The sequence below is a fragment of the Aulonocara sp. 'chitande type north' Nkhata Bay genome, linkage group LG12 (genome assembly GCF_057382095.1).
Source record: "Aulonocara sp. 'chitande type north' Nkhata Bay isolate Kocher_YH1m ecotype deep benthic linkage group LG12, A_spYH_male_GT1.1, whole genome shotgun sequence".
NCBI classification, from domain to species: domain Eukaryota; kingdom Metazoa; phylum Chordata; class Actinopteri; order Cichliformes; family Cichlidae; genus Aulonocara; species Aulonocara sp. 'chitande type north' Nkhata Bay.
In genome coordinates, this window is record NC_141355.1 from 5,276,363 (window position 1) to 5,301,891 (window position 25,529).

Genomic DNA, 25,529 nt, shown 5'->3' on the forward strand with positions numbered 1-25,529 from the left:
ATAAAGCCTTTGAATGAAAACAAACCCTGTTGTGACAGTGATGTACAGTCTTTTTGGTATATGTATGATTTCTATACATTTTACGTCAGATAAAAACTTTGGTTGTAAGATTTAGATAATTATTTAATAAAAGCTAGATATTTTAAATGAGAATAGGAAAGAAAAGTATTTCTTTGTGCCCCCTTTCCCTGTTAATGCCCTACCTGGCCCCCTGGCAAAACTTTGCTAGACCCGCCCCTGCACAGTTACCAGCTGTCAGCTACATAAAAAAGGATCCTGGTGGGTGGTCTTCACGTTTCCCTCTCACCAGATATCCAAACCGACATCATGACCAGCAGCTTTACAGCTGTGGCTCCAGCAAACATCAGCTGATACTAGAAATTAATATTAAATAAATTCTAACAACAGCCGATCAAGCTTAAACGTGCTGCTGTTGTTTAGCGCGACATCTGCTGGTTTCGTCTTTCTGGCGCAAAGTGGGCGATAAACAAACAAGAGAGAAAAGCCGATCAGCTGATCATCGATCAGTTTCATGATTGAAGTAGCAACAGGAGAGGGAGGATGAGAGAAGAGGCAGCTGTGCAGCGTAAAGACAGAATAAATCCAGCTTTGTGTCTTTTTCCATTCTAGCTGAAGTTCGGGACAAACTGCGTCTCTTCTCAGCTCAATATGAAACGTGTAATATTTTCTCTGATTGAGGGACCATTCCATTTTTTTAAGGAGCCGTTGGCAACTCTACTAACTAACCTTATGAATAAAATAAAGTTCACTATCAGTAACATCATAGCAACCGAACAGCTGTATAAAAACTCCAAGCTGGCTAGAACGCAGTATGAGTTATTGCAACTGACAGTAAAAAGTCAGCACAACGAAAATAAACTCCACCTAAACTTAGTTCATATCTGACCCAGATAGACTGCAGGTCATAACTTCTTACCTGAAGTTCAGTTCACCTGACACTCGGACTGGCGGCTGCCTCGGGGCTCTCCTCCTGCCTCCCCTTCCCTCATCCACCTGCTGCCTCTGTGGAAGCCCCGCCATAGCCACCACCAAACAACGGAGTTATTTCTACACATCGACCTGCATCTGGCCAATCCACCACCTCTCATTGTTCATGCCCTTACAAAAATAAATAAAAAATAAGTCAAATAAGCCCGATGGCCAGTCCAGCTATGTTAACCTGCAACCAAATCTGCAGCTCCATACAGCAATGTTACGACTTAGATTACATCTTATAACTCATAACTCTTATGTTAGCTCCCCTCTGTAGCATACTGTCTGAAATATTCCACGGCTGCAATAATTCTTTAAGTGTTATTTTTTCCTTGGTATTCTAATTTCGCCGAAGTTTACTAAACTCAACAAACTTAATATTACTTACCGGGACATTTATTCTGTCCTCATTTTCTTTCACCGAAAAATTGTTTCCTGCAGTGACGTCTTTCGTGCTTGGCTCTCCTACCTTTGCTAACGTGATGCACATAGCGCAGAAGCCGATGCTGCATTCACTTACACTCGGATATCTGAGCGTCACCGTGAAAACATAATCGGACATTTGATATTTGATTGAATTTTATTGTTTTGCCTTTGGGGTGGCACCTGGGTTGGCCAGTCTGGTTGGGGGGGTGGCCTGTGCCCCCCCAGGCCACCCCGCTGGACACGCCATTGACCATAGCCAAAGAAAGCTCGTTTATGACCAGCATCATGTAAATAAGCGCTCTGTAGAACCATCGCTCCATCCTCCAATCCAGCAGGTGGCGTCAGCGTGCCCGCAGGGTGAACGTCAGCCACAAACGAAGCCGAAGAAAATGTTAGCGTCATTTCCTGGTTGCTGTGCGACAAGCAACTGTAAAACTCGAAGCTCTGAACGCGGTCCTCTGTCATATAAATCTGCGAGTGGTCTCTGCGTGAGGCGAGCGGCTTTTCCCGGTGAGTGAGAGATTGAGCGTGAGGTCCGGAGCGCGCACAATGAATAAAAAGGGCTCTGAGAAAACACGCCATGTGGTAGCCTGGCTTAACAAAGCGGAGTGGGATCAGGTTCGGGACTACCTTTACTCGATGGACTCCTCTCTGCAGAGGTTTGCGTTAGAGAGGATATCGGCTTGGAGGGCCAGGTGCGCTGATAGTTTTCCCGTGGCCGTGGACTGCACAGCAGACCTCGTGCGCTGCCAGGTGCGGGACCGGTCCGGACAGCTTACCGGAGATGACTTGACCCTGATGTACGGGACGGCCCTGGTAAGATTTGTTAATCTTATCACGGATCGCCAGCAGGGGAGAAAGGCCCAGCCGCTGAGGCAACTGGCTGGAAACTTGAACATCCCCGAGTGGGTGGTGGATCTGAGGCACGAAATCATGCGTGGGACTCTTCCTTCTTTGAAATGGTGCCGAAAGGGATGTAAGGTGGCCCTGGAGTGGCTCCAGCAGGAGTTTTGGTCCAGACAGCTGGGAGGAGGCCCCGATGAGCAGCTCGTTGCCAGGCAGAAAGAAGTGGATGCCTGCAGAAACGCTCGGGAGCTGCTGATCTCTTTTCAGAAGGACCAGTACCAAGCTTTTGATGATGGGTCTCCTGAAGACAAGGGGAAGAGCTTGTGGCAGGCCCCCTTAGCAGACATGAGTTCGTTGCTGGGTGAGATCAAGCAGTTTGCACTGGGGTCCAGGGAGCTGTTGATTGATGTGCTGCTGGAAGACGGTTTTCTTGTTCCTACCATGGAGCAGCTGGAAGCATTAGGCTGTGCAACATCTGACAGTGCCAGTCCCACTGAGCCCAGAGTCCCACAAACCTTCCTGCGCTTTTGGCTGCCCCTGCTAAAGATGCTTAACTCTTCGTCTTTCATTCACCTCTTCCTGGAGAAGCTCTTTGTGGAACTGAAGCTGCTCAGCAAAGAGCCCAACGGTCACAGGTGTTTCTATATTTCTGCATGGATTTCAGAAGTCTTCCTCTGCAACAACAACAAATTTGAATATCATTTTGAGACAAGGTTGCAGAAGAAAGCCAGAATGAAGGACAGGATTTTCATCGACCGCATCAAGCTGAGGTGGCAGCAGCTTCTCTCTGCATGTCTGGATGCCCCCTGCATCAGCACACCTCACCTGATCCAGCTAGTCCTGGATGACATGGAGCATCCCCCCCCTCAGGAAACCAGAGAGAAGCTGTTCCAGCTCTGCTCCATCTACACACAGACAGAGCGCTCAGAGGCCAGCACACCTCTGCAGCAGCAGCAGCCCATATATACTGTGAGTATGCTGCTGGACCAGATGCAACACTCCTCACCGATGGACTCGGAGAGAAGTGAGGACCGCAAATGGGCAGACGTGCAGGCTGAAAGAGCACTTGCCCTCAGACACGTAGCAGCATCCCCGGGGCCTCGGCTCCAGCCCGGCCAGCTGAGGGCCTCCTCTGGAGCAACAGCGAGCTCAACAAACTGAAATGTGGACTGAAGCTTTTTTAAGTTACTTGTGTTATTTTTGTTACTTGTGTTATTTTTTGTTTTATGTTAAATGGTAAATGTTTTATGTTAAGCACAAGATTGTTGTTGTTGTTGTCATTCCAGCCTCCGCTGACTCTTGTTGTGCTAGAAGCAGTTTTGAAGCAAAAATACAATATTCAGAAGACAAAATGTTGTGGAATTTTAACCATGAGCACAGTGCAGGTTCAGCAGTTGTGATTGTTTCTGTCCAGTCGAGCTCGTTAACTAAACATGTTGGCAGAAGCAGAAATAAAACTTTCAGAAGACAAAATGTTCTGATTTAAAGAAGGACCAAAGGAAGGAAAGCATAGGTTTTGATTAAGTCTGATAAACTAGAATTATAAGGTATTGTTACATTAAAAGGAGCAAAATGAAATAAAAAGGCTATATCAAAAACAGGTTATAACATAGGAAATGTGAGGTTTTAAAATGAAGTTAGTGTCAGCGTTTTAAGAGAGTGGTAAAATGATGAGTAACGTTGAAGAATATATATAAATACAAGTCTATAAGTCAAGAACATAATTAGGATAAGGCTTTTGATTAAAGAGTCCCAACTATGATAAGTTAGGGAGATGCAGGAAAAGGTGTTTTGTTTCCTTTGCAGAAGATCTCGGCGACCACAGGGGGTGAGGATCCTGGAGGCCCGAGGCCGGATGGACCACAAGAGAGGGTCAGAGCGAGGACACAATGTATTGCGACCTCTGGTGTACCAGAGGTCGAGAGAGGGAGTGTGGAGCAGGGAAATTATTTTACTGCTATTGTTAAATAATCGTCATCGTCACCATTGCATTAATAATATAATCTGCAGCATTGATATTGCATTCAGAGGTTTAAACAGTGTGTGTCTTTCAGAAAGACTAAGTTGCAGAAAGTTTGCATTAATGAAAGCAGAGTCTAAGTTATTCTGAGGAGCAGGTTAGACGAGGCTATTTGATGAGCCTCTGGTCTGGTGGAAGGTCAGAAGTGCAACGGGTGAGATGAGAGAGCATTTGAGGACGACATATATACACACACACACTTAGTTAGAGAGAATCATTTATAGGTGAGAGGTTAGTTATGTTTACTCACAACTGTGAAAGAGGAACAGTTTCTTGTTGTCTCGGCAAGAAAGAGGAAATACCTGGTGTGAATACGTATGAATGGACGGTGACTGGACGGACGAACTGAACTAAGGTTGGACCAACTGGACACTGAGGTAAAGACTGGACTAAGGCTAAGCACATGACTGATGACTGTTCTGTTTTAAGTTCATTTTCATGACATAGATTGGATCATGAGTGGGGAAAACTGAGCATTTTTAGTTTTGTACATTATTTTGACACATGAAATGTGTCAAAATAAAGGGGGGATTTAAGGTTTAAGTTGAAATGGGTTTAGGATCATTTTAGGACTTTTGGGGTGTTTGATGATTTAGATATGGTAAAACTGAGGCAGACATTGTTATTTTCATGTTTAAGTTGAAGGATTAAAATGAACTGAATCCTGGTTAGAAGATAAACTCTTTACACACATAAAGAGCATTTAGATTAGGGCTGAACGATATATCGCATTTGCGATAATATCGCGACATGATCAAGTGCAATTTTCTAACCGCAAAGGCTGCGATTATACTGCGATTATATTATACAATTCATGGGCTGCATCCTCCTGAGGCCGCATTTGTAGACCGATTACGTCACAGCGACGCGCCGAAGGCTGTCCAAATTACTACCATATCCCAGAATTCATAGCGCGGCCCAGCCAAACTCCAGTTTCCAGCAATGGCGGCCGCTACTAAGTTTTAAAATTACTCATACTAATCTTTCTGGGTCACAAAATAAACTTTTAACATATTTTCAGGCGAGAAAGTAGTTGTGTAAACATCAAATATCTGCTCGGTTTATCAAGATATCCCATATTTGCAAAAGTGCTTCGACGTTTTCAGAGGCGTCTGCTACCCACCAGCTCGACAGCTAGCCGGGAGCTCGAGGGTTACTGATGCGGCCGAGAACGGCACAACTCCCGGCACATCATTTTCAGATCACCGCGGAGTTTCGCTGCTCGGGTTAAACGTAATATATAAGTCACTTAGACAACCTAAAAATGTTATTGTTGGGCTTTTTTCAGTGTTTTGTTTGTTCGTGAGTAAATCGGTTTGGCTGAGATTAAAGTTATTAGATTAGATAAAATAAAACTTTATTAATCCCCCGGGTGGGTTCCTCCTTGGTTTTCACACAGCTGACTAAACGTCAAACAGAAAACTTATTAAACAGAAGTATGAGACAGTCGAGAATTTACACCAGTGTCTGGTTATATTTTAGATAGCAAGAAGCAGACGGCCGAGTTTATTAAACTCCACCGAGACAGCGGTGACGCTAATCAGAAGGCTAGACCGTCCAATTTCACGCCTTTAAATTTTAAAGGCGTGTTTGTGTGTGTGTTTATACAATTGCTATTATGTTTGCACTTTATGTGTAATGTTACTGACTGCAGAGATCAGTAAGATGTGTGTATTTTTTATTTATTAGTTTTATTTATTTAATATTATTTTTTAATTGAATGACTGTCTCACTGTAAAAAATCAAACGTGCAGTTGTTGAGCTTACAGTCATTTCTTTCACAATTCAACAATAAAAGTTCAGTTGGCCCATAAACTCAAATACATTAAGGGTTTCAACTAATCATTTAACGTTTTGGAGCAAAAGTTGGTCTCAGATGAAATTTATTGCTGGCAAAATGAATGAATTCAAGTTTTACATGAGTTGAAGCTGTTGGCGCCTTTCTGTGCCTGAGTACGCATGCGCATCTCATATTTTTGGATGCTACGGGGTCTACTTTGCGCTTTTGCAAGGACTGAAAGCCACCTGCCCGTCTGCCTTAATGAGAACGTGAGGCTAGGAGCTGGATAGATCGTTCATCTCAAGTTTCTAAAGGCAAGTAATGTTTCTTTTATTATATCAGACAGTATATGTTTGAACAGTCTCAATTTGTCTGTTAGAAATATCACAACTGAAGTTCTTCGTATTTTTCCGAAACTTAGCATAGCATTACTTTCTTGGCTAAGAAGCCTTGTGGCTTATGGGTATGTGTTTACTATATCATTTAAGATTCCATGTCACAAACCAATGAAAATCCGACAAACTTCGCTACTAAAGAGGCGCGCTCATATCTGACAAGCCTCCGCGACACCCCCTATGCGTATTTCATGAAGTGCAGTCTGTGGCCGCCATACCACCGAACGAAACAAAATAGGCTGGCTCACTCATGACCAACGGCAGCAACCCCCCGCCGCTATTTAAATAAAATAAAATAAAATAAAGTTCGGGGGCGCCTGCTGCCATGTTGTTTAATTTGTTCGAATCACATCTAGCCAATAAAATGTGTGCTTTAGTTTCTGTGTGAACGGGGTGGTGGAGTCCTCATGGCCAGCGAGCTCCACTAAATGAAATATGAGATGTGACAATATAGTTTATATCGATATAGTCTACATTATCATTATACTCGTGGAGCCGCAAGTTTGCCTCTCTTTCGTCCACTTTTGTCTCTACGCTGTGTTACTCCGCCTCTCTCCTTCACTGAACACAACTCCCCCTCCCCCATCGCTTCACCTGCAGGCAACGACAAGATGGACACGGCAGCTATCAAAGAGGAGCTGGTCGGTAAAAAGAAAACATTTGAAGATGACTATTTTAGTGCTGTCAGCGTAAAGTTAATGCCATAACTGCATTAACGGGGCAAATCTCCGTTAACTAGTTACCGCGGATCACCCCGTGCGTGGGGCTGGGTGGCGTTAGTGAGCTAACCGGGCTAACGCGTTGACGCACGGCCTAAAATCCTTTCATCTCAAAAATCGACAGTCTGCCTTATGTATGAATTCTGGTTGTGCTTACTGACCTCGAACCAATTTTATGTGGTACACAGCTTAAAAAAATATGTCAAAAAATGTTTTGGTACGACTTTGGTAAGCTATGAAGCTGCACTGCTTGATGGATTGTTGGAGCATTACGGCTACCGAGGAGCCTCGCAGAGTGATACGTACTCTGCTTCAACGTAATATTACCATATTATGTGTGTAAGGACCATAAATGGCACCTGTAAGAGACACGGTTACAAAGAGAATTTCAAACTCCAGGCTGTCAGTTGCGCAGTAGAACTTGGAAACAGAGCAGCTGCAAAATCTGTCTTTGTTATTATGCTCAGCATCTTTTATTTTACATTTTGACTGCACAATTGTGAGCTTTTTGTTATGCACAAAACAACATTGTTTTGGTTTATTTATGGAGCACCATTAATAAATGCACTGATAATTTAAACAGATGCTTCAGGAGTTTTATCCCACTCATACTCTCAATCCAATGTTTGTCATTCTAAGTTGTAAAACCAATCACACACAATTATCCTTGGCTTACATAATACATCCCAGTATACTGTTGGTGCATTCCATGTAGAATACAATTTGTTAATAATAAATTAAATAAATTAAACATTTGATGTAATGTATGTTTTGTAAATTATTTGTTTTACTGTGTTTCACATGGCATTTTACAAGGCAGAATCAGCTCACTTTAGTGAGCCAAAAAAATTCTTAAGTAATGTCAGGAAGCTGGTATTTTATTTTAAAACTAATTGCTATTTTTATTTATTTAGAGAATTAAAAGCCAACTCCAGACCACTGCTTGTCCTGATTTATGAGGGACTGATGAGGAGTTGGTAAGGAGAGGAATCAGAACAGGAGTGCCTGCCCCCCGCCCCAAACACATTATCAGGTAATGTAACTTTGGTAATTTGAGATTAATTCAGGTTTCTTTTGAATTGTTGACACTGTCCTCTCCTCTCTTCTCATTATAGCTTTTGTATGCAGTGCCAGTTCTGCTCTTTTGTCTGTTCAAGCCAAGAAGTACTCTTAAGACATCACCAGCTACGACATAGAAGAGGATTTCATTTGCCCTGTGTTTACAGTGACTGCGTCTGTTCGTTCAGGACACGAGGGGCATTGAAGTCTCACCTCAGCAGATCACACAACAGGGCTAAGAAAAGGCAGGAGATCTCAACATTTTTTTGTGATTTTTGTGAATTTAAGGAAAACTGCTCACAGCATACATTTATTTCACATATTTTAAGGCACTTAAAAAAAATCAGACTGTATCCTGTCCTTTCCAAAAATGTGACTATGCTACCAACAATTTAACAACCTTTACGTCACACACAAGCAGAAAGCACAAAAACTCAAAAGATATAAAAAACTGTATTAGACTGATTTCTCATGCAAATGCATGTCCTAGTGAAAGTAGCTCCCCTGATAAATCCTTAAATACCTCTCAGGAGCCAGAGACATTACCAAGTGGTTCAGGTGTAGCATCAAGTGATAAAGAGGACAATGAGTTTGTAGATTACCAATGTCTTGAACATAAAATAGCTAGACTTTTTCTATGCATGCAAACATTGTTACATGTTTCTAAAAGTGCTTTGCAGAGAATTATTGAGGAAATTAGTGACATTTTAAAATTTTCTCAGGTTCATTCATTTCAAAGAATCAAACAGGTGCTTGCTTAACAGAACATTGAGGCAGATGATGATGTAATTAAAAATATAAATGATGCACTTTTCAAAACCAACCCATTAATTATCTCAACAGAACCAAAAGGTGAAGAAGAGGGATAAGAACATGGCACTCATCACCCAAAAGATGGACATCACATTCTCTCTCAGGAGGAAAGAAGTTGTGGAGATGCAGCCCTTGGTCAAGGAAATGCAGCTCAGATGGCCAGCTCTCTTCTTGAAAGAACAGGTAAGATAATCTCTTAAATATTTAAAGGAAAACTTCCGTTTTTTTCTTCTTCCCTTTTTCCCCAGTGTGGTCTTATTTCTAAAATTGAAAACGTTCATTTATTCACCCAGAAAAATTTCAAGGCATTTGGAGTTGTTAGAAAGAAATTTTAATCCCAATGTTACGAGTCAGTCGTTTTGCAAGAGAGAGCTGAGCCACGGTTATGGGGAAAGGATTCACTGAGACAACTAAGAAATGCCTGAATTAAGCCAAAAACCACTCTGGAGGGATTTTAATCTAAGGAAATAACATTAAAATGTGTTTAAAAGCTCCAAAAAAGTTGATTTTACATGATATAGGACCTTTACAATTCCTTCTGAACAACTCCAAATGCCTCGAAACTTGTCTGGGTGAGTAAATGAACGTGAGCTCCATTTCTTGTGCCCTTGAGAAGCATCTGTTTGTATCACTCCAATATCTTGTAGAAAAGGTTGAAGGCTACCGTTGAGCTAACAATGCAGAACAATAAAATATAAAAAAATACTTGGCTCTAAAAATATGAACTCTATTGAAGTGAAATCTATTTACTTGTCAACTTGCTGTGTATAATAACGGATTGCTTTTATTTCGCTCTTCTCTGGGCACCCAAAGCGCTTTATAATTCCACTACTCACTCACTCACTCTCACATTCACACATCGGTGCAGGGAAACCACAGTTGTAGCCACAGCTGCCCTGGGGTAGACTGACAGAAGTGACGCTGCCATATCGCGCCACTGGCCCCTCTGGCCAACACCAGTAAGCGGTGGGGTAAAGGGTCTTTCCCAAGGACACAACGACCAGGACAGAGAGAGCTGGGGATAGAACCAGCATCCTTCCGGTTACAGATGAGCTTCCCAACCCCCTGAACCACGGTCGCCGCAATGACTTGTCTTCACTGGGCATCTAGAATCTTTTGGTGCTGACCCTTAGCGGGCAACAGCCATGAAACTCACAGAACAGGATTGAGAAAGTCACTTACGTGTTATGAAAGTATACAAATTTGACCACAGGATGTTATTCTTACTTCATTTCTACATAACTATAAAATTAATGGAATTTTTTCAATGAATTTAAAATACAATTTATTGATTTATTTCTTTTCTGCAATACATCCTGTAACAATTGAAACCATTATTTTGTCTTATCAACATTTGATTAGGTATTCTATAGACTTACTGTAAAATCTGCCGATCAGATTTTTCTTGTTTTTTGTTTTTTTTTTAATACGTCAGTTATAATTTGTACCACCACTACCACTAAAAGAAAAAAAAAAATCCAATCAAGGCCTGACCAATAGATCAACCGAGACTAACTAAATGTTTTGAAATTAAGCTCTTTTAACCAAATTTGAAAACAATGTGATTTTTATATAATGTACCTTTAAAAGTTTTCTTCTATATTTTTTTTTGTTGCTTTGTAGATTTGTGCGGAATTCTCACGCATTACCACCAAGGATCTCATGGGGACCTTCATGACTGCCCTCGACACTTACTCACTTCGGCTGATTAAGCTGTATCGAATTAGAAAAGCTGCTTTCCGCAATGACATGGATTCCCTGTTGCAGAAGTTTGATGAACAGGTAATATATAAAAATGTATTTGTGTCTGGTTTATGAGGAACCTGAAGTTCCCACTGTAACGAAAGATACTTTATTAAATATTTACTAAATTGATGTAAAAATTGTTAGTTTTCAAAAAGTGTGTCCTGAATGGGATTACAAGCTAACAAGCAGCGCTGTTTGGCAGATTGCAGGTAATGACAGACAGTTCAACTCTCATCCCACTCATGGCACTTTTTGTTATAAATGTTGTAATAAGTGTGCTACATTTGTTGCACATCAAAATTACTTAAAAAATAAATAAATAAAAAAAACTGACAAAAACATGACCAATTATCTGTAATAACTCATTTCAACATCTTATTTCTTAAGGCTGTATTTTGAGCAACAACACTTAATGTGTTTTAAAAACAAAATGGTAGGTTTATAAATGAGACTGAGTCTTATTTGATTTCCTTGTTTTTTTTTTCCTTGTTTTAGGTCTCAAACATAGTCCAGCATCGACGAACCATCAGTTTGGAAGGGTTACCTTCCATATTTTTCCATATATTCCATATATTTGTTCGCGACGACGAGACCAAACTCTTCTTAACATGTCTGGTGAGTATGCAAATCTACTCAATCTTCAGTTTTGGTTTTCAGAGACTTATATGTACTGTTGTTTTTTATTTTGCATAGGATACAGATCCAGTTGAGAGGGCAACCCGAGGTGTTACGGTGGGCATCCTCACTGTTCTGGAGGACTACGTGGGACCCAACTCGCAGTCCACAGTGGTCAACACTGCCATTGTTTTGGAAGAGGACATTATTCTTGATGATCTGCCAGACCTTCCCACTGCCTTTGCCTACTTGTTTGGCCTACTTTATGGGCTCAACATGGAGTTTCCCAAAGAACTCAAGTACACATTTGAAGCTGTGCAACACATTTTTATGGAGTTGACATCTACCTGTTCCCAGAGGATAAGAAGCTTCAAAACCAAGCTCTTAACCAAAGTCTAACCTATTTGACAACATGTTCAACTCAAATGCAACTTGTGTAAAACAGAATGGCAATTTGTTTTGATTTACTGTTTTTGGGTTTCGTGGCAAGTTGCTCTGAAAAAAGTTAATTTCTGTCTTTAAGAAAACGGTAAGGTGCAGAAAGTTCTGAATCAATGTCTTCTGTTCTAACTTTACTTAATGTAGCTTGCATGGCTGATTGCAGATTTCATGTATAACATGTTATTATAAAATGTTGAAAGGTTTTATTCTAACTTGAGCTGTTTTAAAAAATTTTATAATCTGGTTTTAGGTACATTTGTATTAGTTTTATAACAAATGTGGCGCGATACTGAACTTCACAGGAAATTGGAGTGTTGATACCATTACTATTAAAAGACAAGTGGTGGAAAAATTTGTTTGAAAGTTGTTAGCTGTATGGAAACCAGGAAGTTGTTCACATCCTGCCATCTGATGTTTTGAATCTGTTTGTTAGTGACTATCTATTAGGGCTGAACGATTATGGAAAATAATCTAATTGCGATTTTTTTGCCCCAATATTGCGATGCGATATGCGATTATTTTTTAAGGTCTTTGTCTTCTGTATTATTAAACAAAGACAAGCAATACATCATATAGTATGGCCAATACTATATTACATTAATTTTAAACTGTTCTTTCCTGGAAGACAGACCTCTGTTATGATGACATGAGGTGATGCATGAATTGATGACTGACATTTTTATTTAACTTCTTCAATCACAACAGTATATTTGAACATACACAATAGTTTATTTTTAGCTTACAAACATCTGAGCATAAAGTGCTGACAAGGAACCCTGGTGTAAACATTAAAATGAAAGTCAGTACAATGTGCAGATTGCAGAAATATACATAAAAAAAATCAGTGGCTTTACCACACTCAGTTTTTCGACATCTGTGAACTACTACACTGTAAAAAAAAAACGTTGCTAAAACTTAAAAACTCAAGGCAACCGACTGCATTTACGTTTTTAGGTTCTGATGGATAACTTATAATTTCAAGTTTAGGTGATAAGTTGCTTTAGCTAATGTTTTTGTGTTGACAAAATTAATAATTGTCCTTTTTCTCAACTCATATTTTATTGTTTTTGCAACGTATTTCCTAAAGTTTACACAAGGTATTAGTTTTAGTTTTGGCAACGTATTTCCTAAAGTTTACACAACATATTTTTTTTGTTTTGCCAATCAATTTCCTAAAGTTTAGAAAAAGTATCTTTCATAGTTTTCATGAGGTGCTCCCTGTTGTACCAATGAATGTTTACACAGTTGATTTTCAAATAACTTTGTGTTCAAACACAACTGCACCACTGACAATGTTGACTTTTGAGATCAGCCATTTTTAACATACTGACAACATTCAGCCACAAATAAAGTCCTTCCAAAAACACAAAAAAAGTCAAATTTTTGTAACAAATGTTACTCATCCAATTTTAAAGGTGGTGTTGTCAGACAGAATATCAAACCTATCTTGATAGATAGTCACTAACAAACAGATTCAAAACATCAGATGGCAGGATGTGAACAACTTCCTGGTTTCCATACAGCTAACAACTTTCAAACAAATTTTTCCACCACTTGTCTTTTAATAGTAATGGTATCAACACTCCAATTTCCTGTGAAGTTCAGTATCGCGCCACATTTGTTATAAAACTAATACAAATGTACCTAAAACCAGATTATAAAATTTTTTAAAACAGCTCAAGTTAGAATAAAACCTTTCAACATTTTATAATAACATGTTATACATGAAATCTGCAATCAGCCATGCAAGCTACATTAAGTAAAGTTAGAACAGAAGACATTGATTCAGAACTTTCTGCACCTTACCGTTTTCTTAAAGACAGAAATTAACTTTTTTCAGAGCAACTTGCCACGAAACCCAAAAACAGTAAATCAAAACAAATTGCCATTCTGTTTTACACAAGTTGCATTTGAGTTGAACATGTTGTCAAATAGGTTAGACTTTGGTTAAGAGCTTGGTTTTGAAGCTTCTTATCCTCTGGGAACAGGTAGATGTCAACTCCATAAAAATGTGTTGCACAGCTTCAAATGTGTACTTGAGTTCTTTGGGAAACTCCATGTTGAGCCCATAAAGTAGGCCAAACAAGTAGGCAAAGGCAGTGGGAAGGTCTGGCAGATCATCAAGAATAATGTCCTCTTCCAAAACAATGGCAGTGTTGACCACTGTGGACTGCGAGTTGGGTCCCACGTAGTCCTCCAGAACAGTGAGGATGCCCACCGTAACACCTCGGGTTGCCCTCTCAACTGGATCTGTATCCTATGCAAAATAAAAAACAACAGTACATATAAGTCTCTGAAAACCAAAACTGAAGATTGAGTAGATTTGCATACTCACCAGACATGTTAAGAAGAGTTTGGTCTCGTCGTCGCGAACAAATATATGGAATATATGGAAAAATATGGAAGGTAACCCTTCCAAACTGATGGTTCGTCGATGCTGGACTATGTTTGAGACCTAAAACAAGGAAAAAAAAAACAAGGAAATCAAATAAGACTCAGTCTCATTTATAAACCTACCATTTTGTTTTTAAAACACATTAAGTGTTGTTGCTCAAAATACAGCCTTAAGAAATAAGATGTTGAAATGAGTTATTACAGATAATTGGTCATGTTTTTGTCAGTTTTTTTTATTTATTTATTTTTTAAGTAATTTTGATGTGCAACAAATGTAGCACACTTATTACAACATTTATAACAAAAAGTGCCATGAGTGGGATGAGAGTTGAACTGTCTGTCATTACCTGCAATCTGCCAAACAGCGCTGCTTGTTAGCTTGTAATCCCATTCAGGACACACTTTTTGAAAACTAACAATTTTTACATCAATTTAGTAAATATTTAATAAAGTATCTTTCGTTACAGTGGGAACTTCAGGTTCCTCATAAACCAGACACAAATACATTTTTATATATTACCTGTTCATCAAACTTCTGCAACAGGGAATCCATGTCATTGCGGAAAGCAGCTTTTCTAATTCGATACAGCTTAATCAGCCGAAGTGAGTAAGTGTCGAGGGCAGTCATGAAGGTCCCCATGAGATCCTTGGTGGTAATGCGTGAGAATTCCGCACAAATCTACAAAGCAACAAAAAAAAATATAGAAGAAAACTTTTAAAGGTACATTATATAAAAATCACATTGTTTTCAAATTTGGTTAAAAGAGCTTAATTTCAAAACATTTAGTTAGTCTCGGTTGATCTATTGGTCAGGCCTTGATTGGATTTTTTTTTTTCTTTTAGTGGTAGTGGTGGTACAAATTATAACTGACGTATTAAAAAAAAAACAAAAAACAAGAAAAATCTGATCGGCAGATTTTACAGTAAGTCTATAGAATACCTAATCAAATGTTGATAAGACAAAATAATGGTTTCAATTGTTACAGGATGTATTGCAGAAAAGAAATAAATCAATAAATTGTATTTTAAATTCATTGAAAAAATTCCATTAATTTTATAGTTATGTAGAAATGAAGTAAGAATAACATCCTGTGGTCAAATTTGTATACTTTCATAACACGTAAGTGACTTTCTCAATCCTGTTCTGTGAGTTTCATGGCTGTTGCCCGCTAAGGGTCAGCACCAAAAGATTCTAGATGCCCAGTGAAGACAAGTCATTGCGGCGACCGTGGTTCAGGGGGTTGGGAAGCTCATCTGTAACCGGAAGGATGCTGGTTCTATCCCCAGCTCTCTCTGTCCTGGTCGTTGTGTCCTTGGGAAAGACCCTTTACCCCACCGCTTACTGGTGTTGGCCAGAGGGGCCAGTGGCGCGATATGGCAGCGTCACTTCTGTCAGTCTACCCCAGGGCAGCTGTGGCTACAACTGTGGTTTCCCTGCACCGATGTGTGAATGTGAGAGTGAGTGAGTGAGTAGTGGAATTATAAAGCGCTTTGGGTGCCCAGAGAAGAGCGAAATAAAAGCAATCCGTTATTATACACAGCAAGTTGACAAGTAAATAGATTTCACTTCAATAGAGTTCATATTTTTAGAGCCAAGTATTTTTTTATATTTTATTGTTCTGCATTGTTAGCTCAACGGTAGCCTTCAACCTTTTCTACAAGATATTGGAGTGATACAAACAGATGCTTCTCAAGGGCACAAGAAATGGAGCTCACGTTCATTTACTCACCCAGACAAGTTTCGAGGCATTTGGAGTTGTTCAGAAGGAATTGTAAAGGTCCTATATCATGTAAAATCAACTTTTTTGGAGCTTTTAAACACATTTTAATGTTATTTCCTTAGATTAAAATCCCTCCAGAGTGGTTTTTGGCTTAATTCAGGCATTTCTTAGTTGTCTCAGTGAATCCTTTCCCCATAACCGTGGCTCAGCTCTCTCTTGCAAAACGACTGACTCGTAACATTGGGATTAAAATTTCTTTCTAACAACTCCAAATGCCTTGAAATTTTTCTGGGTGAATAAATGAACGTTTTCAATTTTAGAAATAAGACCACACTGGGGAAAAAGGGAAGAAGAAAAAAACGGAAGTTTTCCTTTAAATATTTAAGAGATTATCTTACCTGTTCTTTCAAGAAGAGAGCTGGCCATCTGAGCTGCATTTCCTTGACCAAGGGCTGCATCTCCACAACTTCTTTCCTCCTGAGAGAGAATGTGATGTCCATCTTTTGGGTGATGAGTGCCATGTTCTTATCCCTCTTCTTCACCTTTTGGTTCTGTTGAGATAATTAATGGGTTGGTTTTGAAAAGTGCATCATTTATATTTTTAATTACATCATCATCTGCCTCAATGTTCTGTTAAGCAAGCACCTGTTTGATTCTTTGAAATGAATGAACCTGAGAAAATTTTAAAATGTCACTAATTTCCTCAATAATTCTCTGCAAAGCACTTTTAGAAACATGTAACAATGTTTGCATGCATAGAAAAAGTCTAGCTATTTTATGTTCAAGACATTGGTAATCTACAAACTCATTGTCCTCTTTATCACTTGATGCTACACCTGAACCACTTGGTAATGTCTCTGGCTCCTGAGAGGTATTTAAGGATTTATCAGGGGAGCTACTTTCACTAGGACATGCATTTGCATGAGAAATCAGTCTAATACAGTTTTTTATATCTTTTGAGTTTTTGTGCTTTCTGCTTGTGTGTGACGTAAAGGTTGTTAAATTGTTGGTAGCATAGTCACATTTTTGGAAAGGACAGGATACAGTCTGATTTTTTTTAAGTGCCTTAAAATATGTGAAATAAATGTATGCTGTGAGCAGTTTTCCTTAAATTCACAAAAATCACAAAAAAATGTTGAGATCTCCTGCCTTTTCTTAGCCCTGTTGTGTGATCTGCTGAGGTGAGACTTCAATGCCCCTCGTGTCCTGAACGAACAGACGCAGTCACTGTAAACACAGGGCAAATGAAATCCTCTTCTATGTCGTAGCTGGTGATGTCTTAAGAGTACTTCTTGGCTTGAACAGACAAAAGAGCAGAACTGGCACTGCATACAAAAGCTATAATGAGAAGAGAGGAGAGGACAGTGTCAACAATTCAAAAGAAACCTGAATTAATCTCAAATTACCAAAGTTACATTACCTGATAATGTGTTTGGGGCGGGGGGCAGGCACTCCTGTTCTGATTCCTCTCCTTACCAACTCCTCATCAGTCCCTCATAAATCAGGACAAGCAGTGGTCTGGAGTTGGCTTTTAATTCTCTAAATAAATAAAAATAGCAATTAGTTTTAAAATAAAATACCAGCTTCCTGACATTACTTAAGAATTTTTTTGGCTCACTAAAGTGAGCTGATTCTGCCTTGTAAAATGCCATGTGAAACACAGTAAAACAAATAATTTACAAAACATACATTACATCAAATGTTTAATTTATTTAATTTATTATTAACAAATTGTATTCTACATGGAATGCACCAACAGTATACTGGGATGTATTATGTAAGCCAAGGATAATTGTGTGTGATTGGTTTTACAACTTAGAATGACAAACATTGGATTGAGAGTATGAGTGGGATAAAACTCCTGAAGCATCTGTTTAAATTATCAGTGCATTTATTAATGGTGCTCCATAAATAAACCAAAACAATGTTGTTTTGTGCATAACAAAAAGCTCACAATTGTGCAGTCAAAATGTAAAATAAAAGATGCTGAGCATAATAACAAAGACAGATTTTGCAGCTGCTCTGTTTCCAAGTTCTACTGCGCAACTGACAGCCTGGAGTTTGAAATTCTCTTTGTAACCGTGTCTCTTACAGGTGCCATTTATGGTCCTTACACACATAATATGGTAATATTACGTTGAAGCAGAGTACGTATCACTCTGCGAGGCTCCTCGGTAGCCGTAATGCTCCAACAATCCATCAAGCAGTGCAGCTTCATAGCTTACCAAAGTCGTACCAAAACATTTTTTGACATATTTTTTTAAGCTGTGTACCACATAAAATTGGTTCGAGGTCAGTAAGCACAACCAGAATTCATACATAAGGCAGACTGTCGATTTTTGAGATGAAAGGATTTTAGGCCGTGCGTCAACGCGTTAGCCCGGTTAGCTCACTAACGCCACCCAGCCCCACGCACGGGGTGATCCGCGGTAACTAGTTAACGGAGATTTGCCCCGTTAATGCAGTTATGGCATTAACTTTACGCTGACAGCACTAAAATAGTCATCTTCAAATGTTTTCTTTTTACCGACCAGCTCCTCTTTGATAGCTGCCGTGTCCATCTTGTCGTTGCCTGCAGGTGAAGCGATGGGGGAGGGGGAGTTGTGTTCAGTGAAGGAGAGAGGCGGAGTAACACAGCGTAGAGACAAAAGTGGACGAAAGAGAGGCAAACTTGCGGCTCCACGAGTATAATGATAATGTAGACTATATCGATATAAACTATATTGTCACATCTCATATTTCATTTAGTGGAGCTCGCTGGCCATGAGGACTCCACCACCCCGTTCACACAGAAACTAAAGCACACATTTTATTGGCTAGATGTGATTCGAACAAATTAAACAACATGGCAGCAGGCGCCCCCGAACTTTATTTTATTTTATTTTATTTAAATAGCGGCGGGGGGTTGCTGCCGTTGGTCATGAGTGAGCCAGCCTATTTTGTTTCGTTCGGTGGTATGGCGGCCACAGACTGCACTTCATGAAATACGCATAGGGGGTGTCGCGGAGGCTTGTCAGATATGAGCGCGCCTCTTTAGTAGCGAAGTTTGTCGGATTTTCATTGGTTTGTGACATGGAATCTTAAATGATATAGTAAACACATACCCATAAGCCACAAGGCTTCTTAGCCAAGAAAGTAATGCTATGCTAAGTTTCGGAAAAATACGAAGAACTTCAGTTGTGATATTTCTAACAGACAAATTGAGACTGTTCAAACATATACTGTCTGATATAATAAAAGAAACATTACTTGCCTTTAGAAACTTGAGATGAACGATCTATCCAGCTCCTAGCCTCACGTTCTCATTAAGGCAGACGGGCAGGTGGCTTTCAGTCCTTGCAAAAGCGCAAAGTAGACCCCGTAGCATCCAAAAATATGAGATGCGCATGCGTACTCAGGCACAGAAAGGCGCCAACAGCTTCAACTCATGTAAAACTTGAATTCATTCATTTTGCCAGCAATAAATTTCATCTGAGACCAACTTTTGCTCCAAAACGTTAAATGATTAGTTGAAACCCTTAATGTATTTGAGTTTATGGGCCAACTGAACTTTTATTGTTGAATTGTGAAAGAAATGACTGTAAGCTCAACAACTGCACGTTTGATTTTTTACAGTGAGACAGTCATTCAGTTAAAAAATAATATTAAATAAATAAAACTAATAAATAAAAAATACACACATCTTACTGATCTCTGCAGTCAGTAACATTACACATAAAGTGCAAACATAATAGCAATTGTATAAACACACACACAAACACGCCTTTAAAATTTAAAGGCGTGAAATTGGACGGTCTAGCCTTCTGATTAGCGTCACCGCTGTCTCGGTGGAGTTTAATAAACTCGGCCGTCTGCTTCTTGCTATCTAAAATATAACCAGACACTGGTGTAAATTCTCGACTGTCTCATACTTCTGTTTAATAAGTTTTCTGTTTGACGTTTAGTCAGCTGTGTGAAAACCAAGGAGGAACCCACCCGGGGGATTAATAAAGTTTTATTTTATCTAATCTAATAACTTTAATCTCAGCCAAACCGATTTACTCACGAACAAACAAAACACTGAAAAAAGCCCAACAATAACATTTTTAGGTTGTCTAAGTGACTTATATATTACGTTTAACCCGAGCAGCGAAACTCCGCGGTGATCTGAAAATGATGTGCCGGGAGTTGTGCCGTTCTCGGCCGCATCAGTAACCCTCGAGCTCCCGGCTAGCTGTCGAGCTGGTGGGTAGCAGACGCCTCTGAAAACGTCGAAGCACTTTTGCAAATATGGGATATCTTGATAAACCGAGCAGATATTTGATGTTTACACAACTACTTTCTCGCCTGAAAATATGTTAAAAGTTTATTTTGTGACCCAGAAAGATTAGTATGAGTAATTTTAAAACTTAGTAGCGGCCGCCATTGCTGGAAACTGGAGTTTGGCTGGGCCGCGCTATGAATTCTGGGATATGGTAGTAATTTGGACAGCCTTCGGCGCGTCGCTGTGACGTAATCGGTCTACAAATGCGGCCTCAGGAGGATGCAGCCCATGAATTGTATAATATAATCGCAGTATAATCGCAGCCTTTGCGGTTAGAAAATTGCACTTGATCATGTCGCGATATTATCGCAAATGCGATATATCGTTCAGCCCTAATCTAAATGCTCTTTATGTGTGTAAAGAGTTTATCTTCTAACCAGGATTCAGTTCATTTTAATCCTTCAACTTAAACATGAAAATAACAATGTCTGCCTCAGTTTTACCATATCTAAATCATCAAACACCCCAAAAGTCCTAAAATGATCCTAAACCCATTTCAACTTAAACCTTAAATCCCCCCTTTATTTTGACACATTTCATGTGTCAAAATAATGTACAAAACTAAAAATGCTCAGTTTTCCCCACTCATGATCCAATCTATGTCATGAAAATGAACTTAAAACAGAACAGTCATCAGTCATGTGCTTAGCCTTAGTCCAGTCTTTACCTCAGTGTCCAGTTGGTCCAACCTTAGTTCAGTTCGTCCGTCCAGTCACCGTCCATTCATACGTATTCACACCAGGTATTTCCTCTTTCTTGCCGAGACAACAAGAAACTGTTCCTCTTTCACAGTTGCGAGTAAACATAACTAACCTCTCACCTATAAATGATTCTCTCTAACTAAGTGTGTGTGTGTGTATATGTCGTCCTCAAATGCTCTCTCATCTCACCCGTTGCACTTCTGACCTTCCACCAGACCAGAGGCTCATCAAATAGCCTCGTCTAACCTGCTCCTCAGAATAACTTAGACTCTGCTTTCATTAATGCAAACTTTCTGCAACTTAGTCTTTCTGAAAGACACACACTGTTTAAACCTCTGAATGCAATATCAATGCTGCAGATTATATTATTAATGCAATGGTGACGATGACGATTATTTAACAATAGCAGTAAAATAATTTCCCTGCTCCACACTCCCTCTCTCGACCTCTGGTACACCAGAGGTCGCAATACATTGTGTCCTCGCTCTGACCCTCTCTTGTGGTCCATCCGGCCTCGGGCCTCCAGGATCCTCACCCCCTGTGGTCGCCGAGATCTTCTGCAAAGGAAACAAAACACCTTTTCCTGCATCTCCCTAACTTATCATAGTTGGGACTCTTTAATCAAAAGCCTTATCCTAATTATGTTCTTGACTTATAGACTTGTATTTATATATATTCTTCAACGTTACTCATCATTTTACCACTCTCTTAAAACGCTGACACTAACTTCATTTTAAAACCTCACATTTCCTATGTTATAACCTGTTTTTGATATAGCCTTTTTATTTCATTTTGCTCCTTTTAATGTAACAATACCTTATAATTCTAGTTTATCAGACTTAATCAAAACCTATGCTTTCCTTCCTTTGGTCCTTCTTTAAATCAGAACATTTTGTCTTCTGAAAGTTTTATTTCTGCTTCTGCCAACATGTTTAGTTAACGAGCTCGACTGGACAGAAACAATCACAACTGCTGAACCTGCACTGTGCTCATGGTTAAAATTCCACAACATTTTGTCTTCTGAATATTGTATTTTTGCTTCAAAACTGCTTCTAGCACAACAAGAGTCAGCGGAGGCTGGAATGACAACAACAACAACAATCTTGTGCTTAACATAAAACATTTACCATTTAACATAAAACAAAAAATAACACAAGTAACAAAAATAACACAAGTAACTTAAAAAAGCTTCAGTCCACATTTCAGTTTGTTGAGCTCGCTGTTGCTCCAGAGGAGGCCCTCAGCTGGCCGGGCTGGAGCCGAGGCCCCGGGGATGCTGCTACGTGTCTGAGGGCAAGTGCTCTTTCAGCCTGCACGTCTGCCCATTTGCGGTCCTCACTTCTCTCCGAGTCCATCGGTGAGGAGTGTTGCATCTGGTCCAGCAGCATACTCACAGTATATATGGGCTGCTGCTGCTGCAGAGGTGTGCTGGCCTCTGAGCGCTCTGTCTGTGTGTAGATGGAGCAGAGCTGGAACAGCTTCTCTCTGGTTTCCTGAGGGGGGGGATGCTCCATGTCATCCAGGACTAGCTGGATCAGGTGAGGTGTGCTGATGCAGGGGGCATCCAGACATGCAGAGAGAAGCTGCTGCCACCTCAGCTTGATGCGGTCGATGAAAATCCTGTCCTTCATTCTGGCTTTCTTCTGCAACCTTGTCTCAAAATGATATTCAAATTTGTTGTTGTTGCAGAGGAAGACTTCTGAAATCCATGCAGAAATATAGAAACACCTGTGACCGTTGGGCTCTTTGCTGAGCAGCTTCAGTTCCACAAAGAGCTTCTCCAGGAAGAGGTGAATGAAAGACGAAGAGTTAAGCATCTTTAGCAGGGGCAGCCAAAAGCGCAGGAAGGTTTGTGGGACTCTGGGCTCAGTGGGACTGGCACTGTCAGATGTTGCACAGCCTAATGCTTCCAGCTGCTCCATGGTAGGAACAAGAAAACCGTCTTCCAGCAGCACATCAATCAACAGCTCCCTGGACCCCAGTGCAAACTGCTTGATCTCACCCAGCAACGAACTCATGTCTGCTAAGGGGGCCTGCCACAAGCTCTTCCCCTTGTCTTCAGGAGACCCATCATCAAAAGCTTGGTACTGGTCCTTCTGAAAAGAGATCAGCAGCTCCCGAGCGTTTCTGCAGGCATCCACTTCTTTCTGCCTGGCAACGAGCTGCTCATCGGGGCCTCCTCCCAGCTGTCTGGACCAAAACTCCTGCTGGAGCCACTCCAGGGCCACCTTACATCCCTTTCGGCACCATTTCAAAGAAGGAAGAGTCCCACGCATGATTTCGTGCCTCAGATCCACCACCCACTCGGGGATGTTCAAGTTTCCAGCCAGTTGCCTCAGCGGCTGGGCCTTTCTCCCCTGCTGGCGATCCGTGATAAGATTAACAAATCTTACCAGGGCCGTCCCGTACATCAGGGTCAAGTCATCTCCGGTAAGCTGTCCGGACCGGTCCCGCACCTGGCAGCGCACGAGGTCTGCTGTGCAGTCCACGGCCACGGGAAAACTATCAGCGCACCTGGCCCTCCAAGCCGATATCCTCTCTAACGCAAACCTCTGCAGAGAGGAGTCCATCGAGTAAAGGTAGTCCCGAACCTGATCCCACTCCGCTTTGTTAAGCCAGGCTACCACATGGCGTGTTTTCTCAGAGCCCTTTTTATTCATTGTGCGCGCTCCGGACCTCACGCTCAATCTCTCACTCACCGGGAAAAGCCGCTCGCCTCACGCAGAGACCACTCGCAGATTTATATGACAGAGGACCGCGTTCAGAGCTTCGAGTTTTACAGTTGCTTGTCGCACAGCAACCAGGAAATGACGCTAACGTTTTCTTCGGCTTCGTTTGTGGCTGACGTTCACCCTGCGGGCACGCTGACGCCACCTGCTGGATTGGAGGATGGAGCGATGGTTCTACAGAGCGCTTATTTACATGATGCTGGTCATAAACGAGCTTTCTTTGGCTATGGTCAATGGCGTGTCCAGCGGGGTGGCCTGGGGGGGCACAGGCCACCCCCCCAACCAGACTGGCCAACCCAGGTGCCACCCCAAAGGCAAAACAATAAAATTCAATCAAATATCAAATGTCCGATTATGTTTTCACGGTGACGCTCAGATATCCGAGTGTAAGTGAATGCAGCATCGGCTTCTGCGCTATGTGCATCACGTTAGCAAAGGTAGGAGAGCCAAGCACGAAAGACGTCACTGCAGGAAACAATTTTTCGGTGAAAGAAAATGAGGACAGAATAAATGTCCCGGTAAGTAATATTAAGTTTGTTGAGTTTAGTAAACTTCGGCGAAATTAGAATACCAAGGAAAAAATAACACTTAAAGAATTATTGCAGCCGTGGAATATTTCAGACAGTATGCTACAGAGGGGAGCTAACATAAGAGTTATGAGTTATAAGATGTAATCTAAGTCGTAACATTGCTGTATGGAGCTGCAGATTTGGTTGCAGGTTAACATAGCTGGACTGGCCATCGGGCTTATTTGACTTATTTTTTATTTTTTTTGTAACGGCATGAACAATGAGAGGTGGTGGATTGGCCAGATGCAGGTCGATGTGTAGAAATAACTCCGTTGTTTGGTGGTGGCTATGGCGGGGCTTCCACAGAGGCAGCAGGTGGATGAGGGAAGGGGAGGCAGGAGGAGAGCCCCGAGGCAGCCGCCAGTCCGAGTGTCAGGGGAACTGAACTTCAGGTAAGAAGTTATGACCTGCAGTCTATCTGGGTCAGATATGAACTAAGTTTAGGTGGAGTTTATTTTCGTTGTGCTGACTTTTTACTGTCAGTTGCAATAACTCATACTGCGTTCTAGCCAGCTTGGAGTTTTTATACAGCTGTTCGGTTGCTATGATGTTACTGATAGTGAACTTTATTTTATTCATAAGGTTAGTTAGTAGAGTTGCCAACGGCTCCTTAAAAAAATGGAATGGTCCCTCAATCAGAGAAAATATTACACGTTTCGTATTGAGCTGAGAAGAGACGCAGTTTGTCCCGAACTTCAGCTAGAATGGAAAAAGACACAAAGCTGGATTTATTCTGTCTTTACGCTGCACAGCTGCCTCTTCTTCTCTCATTCTCCCTCTCCTGTTGCTACTTCAATCATGAAACTGATCGATGATCAGCTGATCGGCTTTTCTCTCTTGTTTGTTTATCGCCCACTTTGCGCCAGAAAGACGAAACCAGCAGATGTCGCGCTAAACAACAGCAGCACGTTTAAGCTTGATCGGCTGTTGTTAGAATTTATTTAATATTAATTTCTAGTATCAGCTGATGTTTGCTGGAGCCACAGCTGTAAAGCTGCTGGTCATGATGTCGGTTTGGATATCTGGTGAGAGGGAAACGTGAAGACCACCCACCAGGATCCTTTTTTATGTAGCTGACAGCTGGTAACTGTGCAGGGGCGGGTCTAGCAAAGTTTTGCCAGGGGGCCAGGTAGGGCATTAACAGGGAAAGGGGGCACAAAGAAATACTTTTCTTTCCTATTCTCATTTAAAATATCTAGCTTTTATTAAATAATTATCTAAATCTTACAACCAAAGTTTTTATCTGACGTAAAATGTAT

At 40.8% G+C, this 25,529-nt stretch overlaps 2 protein-coding genes and 2 pseudogenes across 4 annotated transcripts; 2 read left to right on the top strand and 2 right to left on the bottom strand.

Annotated features, from left to right (window-relative positions):
• Window positions 1-1,821: 1,821 nt before the first annotated feature.
• Window positions 1,822-4,000, top strand: LOC147316755 (ribosomal biogenesis protein LAS1L-like; annotated as a pseudogene).
• Window positions 4,001-5,475: 1,475 nt separating this feature from the next.
• On the top strand, window positions 5,476-13,503 carry LOC147316756 (uncharacterized). 2 transcript variants are annotated; one of them, XM_086313318.1, is made up of 7 exons: window positions 5,476-6,379; window positions 8,094-8,212; window positions 8,295-8,483; window positions 9,082-9,234; window positions 10,675-10,833; window positions 11,293-11,412; window positions 11,491-13,503. In XM_086313318.1, exons 4-7 carry the CDS (start codon window positions 9,112-9,114, stop codon window positions 11,809-11,811), a joined length of 723 nt encoding a protein of 240 aa, XP_086169444.1. In that variant the 5' UTR covers window positions 5,476-6,379; window positions 8,094-8,212; window positions 8,295-8,483; window positions 9,082-9,111; the 3' UTR covers window positions 11,812-13,503. The 2 variants fall into 2 exon arrangements, with proteins under 2 accessions (XP_086169444.1, XP_086169445.1); XM_086313319.1 differs by lacking the exon at window positions 5,476-6,379 and adding an exon at window positions 6,397-7,101.
• On the bottom strand, window positions 12,264-19,538 carry LOC147316757 (uncharacterized). Of its 2 annotated transcripts, none has more exons than XM_086313321.1 (7): window positions 19,222-19,538; window positions 17,389-17,507; window positions 17,118-17,306; window positions 16,367-16,519; window positions 14,768-14,926; window positions 14,189-14,308; window positions 12,264-14,110 (listed from the first exon to the last, which is right to left on the bottom strand). In XM_086313321.1, exons 4-7 carry the CDS (start codon window positions 16,487-16,489, stop codon window positions 13,790-13,792), a joined length of 723 nt encoding a protein of 240 aa, XP_086169447.1. In that variant the 5' UTR covers window positions 16,490-16,519; window positions 17,118-17,306; window positions 17,389-17,507; window positions 19,222-19,538; the 3' UTR covers window positions 12,264-13,789. The 2 variants fall into 2 exon arrangements, with proteins under 2 accessions (XP_086169447.1, XP_086169448.1); XM_086313322.1 differs by having other exon boundaries at window positions 18,500-19,538.
• Window positions 19,539-22,073: 2,535 nt separating this feature from the next.
• Window positions 22,074-23,826, bottom strand: LOC147316758 (ribosomal biogenesis protein LAS1L-like; annotated as a pseudogene).
• Between the last annotated feature and the right edge of the window lie 1,703 nt (window positions 23,827-25,529).